This window comes from Salmo salar, chromosome ssa28 (genome assembly GCF_905237065.1).
Source record: "Salmo salar chromosome ssa28, Ssal_v3.1, whole genome shotgun sequence".
NCBI classification, from domain to species: Eukaryota; Metazoa; Chordata; class Actinopteri; order Salmoniformes; family Salmonidae; genus Salmo; species Salmo salar.
Window position 1 is genome coordinate 6879169 of NC_059469.1, and position 6382 is coordinate 6885550.

At 40.2% G+C, this 6382-nt stretch overlaps 1 protein-coding gene across 1 annotated transcript; it reads right to left on the reverse strand.

Annotated features, from left to right (window-relative positions):
* Positions 1-1492: 1492 nt before the first annotated feature.
* Positions 1493-5907, reverse strand: LOC106589226 (5-hydroxytryptamine receptor 7-like). The gene is made up of 2 exons (XM_014178943.2): positions 5129-5907; positions 1493-4702 (listed from the first exon to the last, which is right to left on the reverse strand). The coding sequence occupies exons 1-2, from the start codon at positions 5608-5610 to the stop codon at positions 3946-3948; spliced, it is 1239 nt and encodes a 412-aa protein (XP_014034418.1). The 5' UTR covers positions 5611-5907; the 3' UTR covers positions 1493-3945.
* Positions 5908-6382: the final 475 nt, after the last annotated feature.

A 6382-nucleotide genomic window follows, 5' to 3' on the forward strand; every position in this document is an offset into this window, starting at 1 on the left:
GCTACCTGCTTAGTCTGACTCTAGTCTGCGCCCTCCCCTGCCTTTCTCCCGGCAAGACAATTAATGCCTTGGTTCTAATAGTTATACTAATCTCCTCTGGTGAATACAGCTCTGCCCATCACGTTTCCACATTAAAGCTTGTGATCAGCAGTCCTATCAGATGGTTGTGTGGAGGGCCAAGAGGAACATGCTGATCACCTGTGGGAGGAGAGATCGATGATCCTCTGGTCTCTTCTAGTACATTGTGTTCCTTTTGGTTCTTCAACATTTAGATACGTTGTTTGACTAGGCTTTGGCATGAAACAATCACGTCACTGTCAAATGACCAAAATGTAGTATTGTGACATGATGTATTGACCTAGTGTATTGATGTAAGATATAAACCATTTCAAAGCAAAACTGTGAGGCAAAAAAAAAAAAAATGCTACCAAAATTGTTCATCAACACATCAGTGCATACTGTGCAACGTGTTCCTTCTTGTTATCACACAGGTTGAAAAAAGGTTGATACAAATGAACAAATGAACAAACGTACATGGTAAATTTAACCAAATGTCCATATCAACAACTGTCATACTATTCAGATATAAGTAGGTTACTAACATGATTGTGTTGCATGACTTTCTGATATGGGTCAACATTCTATAAATAATCATTACAATTTCACATGGTTTCGTAGGTTGTTCCTTGAACACACCATAAAATGAATAGTTTCCCTGTTACTCAATACACAACTAGAACCCTGACTCAACATCTGTGTCGGATGTTGTAAAATTTGACATTCTTTTTTATTTATTTTTTAACCAAGTACATTACTCACACAAACTTTATGCACTGGGAATGATTTTCAATTTCAAGTACCAAATACACAGAGATATATAAAACAAAATAACATGACAGCATCATTTTGTCCTGTCACAGTCGTAGACTATTATTTGCCCTGTCATCAAATACAATAGTGTGCTATGTTATCTACAAATGTTATTTATTTATTTATTTCACCTTTATTTAACCAGGTAGGCAAGTTGAGAACAAGTTCTCATTTACAATTGCGACCTGGCCAAGATAAAGCAAAGCAGTTCGACAACATACAAAAACACAGAGTTACACATGGAGTAAAACAACATACAATCAATGATACAGTAGACAAAAATAAGACTATATACAATGTGAGCAAATGATGTGAGATAAGGGAGGTAAAGGCAAAAAAGGCCATGGTGGCAAAGTAAATAAAGTATAGCAAGTAAAACACTGGAATGGTAAATTTATAATTTGAAGAAAGATCAAAGTTAAAATATAAATAATATGGTGCAAAGGAGCAAAATAATAAATAAAATAAATAAATACAGTAGGGGAAGAGGTAGTAGTTTGGGCTAAATTATAGATGGGCTATGTACAGGTGCAGTGATCTGGGAGCTGCTCTGATAGCTGGTGCTTAAAGCTAGTGAGGGAGATAAGTGTTTCCAGTTTCAGAGATTTTTGTAGTTCGTTCCAGTCATTGGCAGCAGAGAACTGGAAAGAGAGACGACCAAAGGAGGAGTTATGTGCATTTCAGTTAGGGCCGGGACGATACCTTATCACAATACTCGAAAGAATCTTGGCAAGGAAACAAAACACAAACCGTAATTAACTGTTTTCGGATAACAGCCCTAATGTTGGAAACAAACATCATTATGTTGTCATCCAGAGTCATATTTATTTACTTATTTTCCAAGCTACAGCACACAATAGTTTCAGAGTTAAAGCTGGAACATGTAACTTGTTGGGCGACACGACCAAATATTTTTATGCTTCCCATTCTTAAGTTTAGTTTTTTACTTTCGGTTTTGTACATCAGCTTCAAACACAGTATTTTTAGCAATCAGGAAATGGTGGAGTAATTTCTGCATAATGCACCTTTAAATTCCCTCTGTTAGAGTGAAATGAACACTCATTGGTGTAAAAGAACCCCAGTGTTGGTGTTAATAACCAGAGTTATTGTTTTACACTGTGGAGAGTAAAACAGTCCCATCAAAACCACAACCATCATTATCATATTTCCCAGCATGCTATGCATGTAGTTTTTTGTCGTTGATTGTTTTAATATCTGTGTTTTTGCATGTACGTTGATTGATTGATTGAATCTTATGCGATACAAAGATAAATAACATACATGTTTCTAAACTAATCCAGTCAATTAGTTTGATTTATTGCACCCATTAGTGAAATGGTTGTTCCGGTCTATATGGTTTAGGAAGTCTCCTTTTTAAGAGTGCCTAACCCCAACCTGGTCTAAGACTAAACACAAGCATTTTGCTACACCCGCAATAACATTTGCTAAACATGTGTATGTTACCAATGAAATATGATTGGATTTTACTCTTTTGTATTATTCTGTATCTGAGGCACACATTTGGTATGATAGGTTGCTTTTCATATGTTATGTATTCATTTGTGGATGTCCATCACCCATTTCGTATTTTATGTTGTGAATTTGAAAAATTTACCAGATGTTACAAATTCGAAAAATGTATGATATTTTACGAATTCTAGCTAGGTGGCTAACGTTAGCTAGCTTGCTAACGTTAACTAGCTAGGGGTTAGGGTTAAGGTTTAGGAGTTAGGTTAAAGGGTTAAAGTTAGTGTTAGGGTTAGCTGAAGGGTTAGCTAACATGCTAAGTTGTTGCAAAGTTGTTTAGGTTGCCTGATGTACATGTTTTACACCCACTCATCCCGTGTTATACGCCCACCCAACCACCCCCCGACCAACCACCGTCCTTTTGTTTTTGCATTAAGTAACCATCTGTCTTATGTAACCATATCAAACGTAACATATCATACTAAATGGAGTGTCTCAGATTTACATACAGAATAATAAGAAATGCTCTGAGACAAGGTTGCTAACTCTGGTAGTCATTCTGAATGCAGGTTGAGGGTAAATAGAAATTCCAACTGTTGGATATCCTAACTGGCTGGATTAAAAAATGAATTACACATCACTTTGCCAGTCAGCACAATGGGACTTGCAGGCCTGATGTGGCCTGTAATTTGTAAACCAGGATTTGTTAGCATAAAACTAGGCCATCAAATTAAAGCCTTATGATATATGAAATGTATTGTCATAAAGCTATATTTTTAATTATAACAGGTCTTTAAAAGGAAAGAATTCAACAACCATGTCTGTCACTAACAAATACAGGGTGGTAACGCTACAATTCAATCGAAAATAAAAGGCACCATGGGAAATATGCAAATTAGGCTTTACACCAAATAGTGTTAAAACAACACCCAAAATCACTTACTGTAAGAGTGGCACGTGTAATGCAATGTTAATATTTTATAATATGAATTGTTACATTAACACTCAAAATGTAACACTACAATCAGAGTACTTTTTACACTCTGTAGAGTGGGACTATATGTTATCTGACGTAGTGTTAAAATGAACTCTTTAAGTGAAATGAACACTGCAAAATGTACTGTGTATAACCTGACAAGATGTGGATCTAATGTTCTTGTGTGTGCCAGGTATGAACAATAATGTCAGTTATTCTATACACATGCATATAGCCTTCTCTACTCATGAACTGAATAGGATTCCTCAGTCTAGAGTAGTGTTTTTCAACCCCTGGTCTGTGGACCTGTGGACCACAGATGGTTATCTGCTCCAATTTAGTCATATGTCAAGCCCAAGTTTTCATTTAAACCAGGGGTGTCAAACTCCTTTTGCGCCTCATTTTTGTAATTTTGATGCTCCCTGACTGTTAGGCTTTCGTTTTGATGATTGTTAACAAGATGGACAGAGTGAAGAGACTGTAAAAATGTAGGTCCATTATCACTACATTTGAAGTTGTTTTTTTACTCAAACCACCCACAGGCCGCAGTCGTATGTTTGACACCCTGATCTAAACCATAGTTTGCCGGTCCTTGTGTAACAAAGTGTTCGAGAAGTTTAAGAAACACTGTTCTAGATCTCCAGATCTGGTCTCTCAGCCAGTTTGATGGCCTCGTGCATGCTGGCGGCGGAGAGTTTGCGGTTAATGTTCCTGTACCTGCAGAGCAAGATGTTACGGTAGGTGGTCCTCAGGTCCCTGTTGAAGAAGGCATAGATGAATGGGTTGATGAGGGAGTTGGCATAGCCCAGCCAGAGGAGAAACCTTTCCACCCAGAGGGGAACGCAGCTACACTCTACCCCACAGATGAAGGGCCTGGCCGTGGACATCAGGAAGAAGGGCAGCCAGCAGACAGAGAAGGCCCCCACAACGATCCCCAACGTGGCGGCCGCCTTCTGCTCCCGCTTGAAGATGGAGATGTTTTTCCTGTCGTTCTTCAGCAGACGAGAGAAACTGGCACACTCCTCAACCTCCTTCTGGAGTTTCAGGGCCGCTGTCACGCAGTCAACACTGTTACGCTCGTCCTCCGCCTTGGGGAAGCCGTGGATGGTGTGCTTGGCGGCGCTCACCTTGGCTGCTCGGTAGATGCGGTAGTACATCATCAACATCACCGACATGGGGATGTAGAATGCAACGGCGGTGGAGTAGATGGTGTAGCCCACATCTTGGGTGATCAGACACACCTTGTCATCGTTGACGTTCTGGGCCCAGCCGAACAACGGGGGCAGGGTGATGGAAGCAGACAGCAGCCACACAGACAGAACTATTTTGGCCATGCATTTCCCACTCTGTCGCACAGGGTAGGTCAAGGGTTTAGTTATGCCTAGATACCTGTGACAGCAAAGAGATTAGTTTAAAATATTAGTATAGATCAAGAGGTGTCCAAATGTATTCCTGGAGAGCTGCTTTGCAGGTTTTTGCTACAGCCCTGCTTTAACACACCTGATTCTGCTAATCAAGATCCCGATGAGCAGCTCATTAGAAGCAGGTGTGTTAAAGCAGGCTTAGAGTAAAACCCTGCACACCCCAGTGACTCTCGAGGAGGAGGGTTGGCCACCGATAATCCATTCTTAATGATTCATTAATGGTAGAATAAAAAAATGTAAGCAAGTACTTTGGTGTTAATTGCTGTTGACATATTTTTTTATAAATTAGACTAACCTGCATAGATAATGGTTTTGGGAAAAGAAAAAAAAAAACATTTGCAATAATTGAAAGATTTGTTGGTTTATCATTAGGGACGGCATCTTGACTCACCTGTCTATGCTTATTACACACAGGGTCATGATCGAAGCAGTGCAACACATCACGTCCATGGCAATGAAAACGTTGCAGAACACCTGTCCGAAGATCCACTGCCCCCCGATGAGGTCCGTGATGCTGACAAAGGGCATCACCGCCACCGCTATGGACAGGTCAGCCACGGCCAGAGAGACAATTAGATAATTGGAGGGCTGTTTCAGCTTCTTCACAAAGCACACGGATATCACCACAAGTAAGTTCCCGCAAATAGTGAACAAAGTGAGCACCGTGAGAACTCCTCCGATAAGCACCTTCTCCACATTCCTGTGGCTAAGAATCTGCTCCCCGCAGCTGGTGTCATTTTCCGTGAAGCTCAGAGTTGGCAAAATTGCGATGGTTGTTTGGGGCGCTCTCAGCAGACGCAGATCCATCCCCGCTGTAGTCATGCTGGTCCTGGCAAATTCCTTCATCAGGTCTTTGGTCAAATATGATCTCATAAGATGAATACTATTTCATTGGAACCATTCATTTAATGCCTATTAATCCGTTATTAATAATGCATTGGGTATCCATCAAATCACAATGTTAATTTCCTCCCAACTAAATAAATTGATACCTTTGTCTTTTCCACAACTTCCAAATTACCAGTCCGGGTAGGCCAGTTATCCATCCACCGGCGCCAAATCAGCAGGTTAATGGGATAGAGCAGATTAATGGGATAAACAGATTCCGGTTAACAAGCTTGGTTTGTAATACATTGTCAATGTAATGCGATTCATTGGTCACCATCACGCGAGTGGCTACCGCAGCAAAGAACTCACTGAGAAAATGTTTTATTGGCGAAAGGGAATATACCGGGATGACGTCAGAAGAACCCGTGTAGATGTAGCCTAGTCTGGTTGGACATTATTCAATCAAAATAAAGTATATTCATAGGCCTATCACAGAACTTCATGCTCTATTTGTACTTTTTTTTTTACGGAGCAACACATTTACATTTAAGTGTGTGTGTGTGTGTGTGTGTGTGTGTGTATGAGAGAGAGAGAGAGAGAGAGAGAGAGAGAGAGAGAGAGAGAGAGAGAGAGAGAGAACAGAAGCTGGGGAGGGGGAGGGGAGATGGGAGGGGAGATGGGGGCGATTGATACACTTTGAAACACATCCTTTGGCGCCATCCTGTGGCTTTATTTTAGGTATACGTAACAATATCACATTTTTTTTCACATAGATTTATATAGGTCATATTATAGCCTATTTAGGATTAATCTATTT

Excerpts from the sequence above, each read along its gene's own strand:
- LOC106589226 (XM_014178943.2), bottom strand. The coding sequence starts at position 5,610 with ATGAGATCATATTTGACCAAAGACCTGATGAAGGAATTTGCCAGGACC. Across the intron at positions 4,703-5,128 it reads TGTGTAATAAGCATAGACAG|GTATCTAGGCATAACTAAAC; the intron begins GTGAGTCAAGAT and ends TTGCTGTCACAG.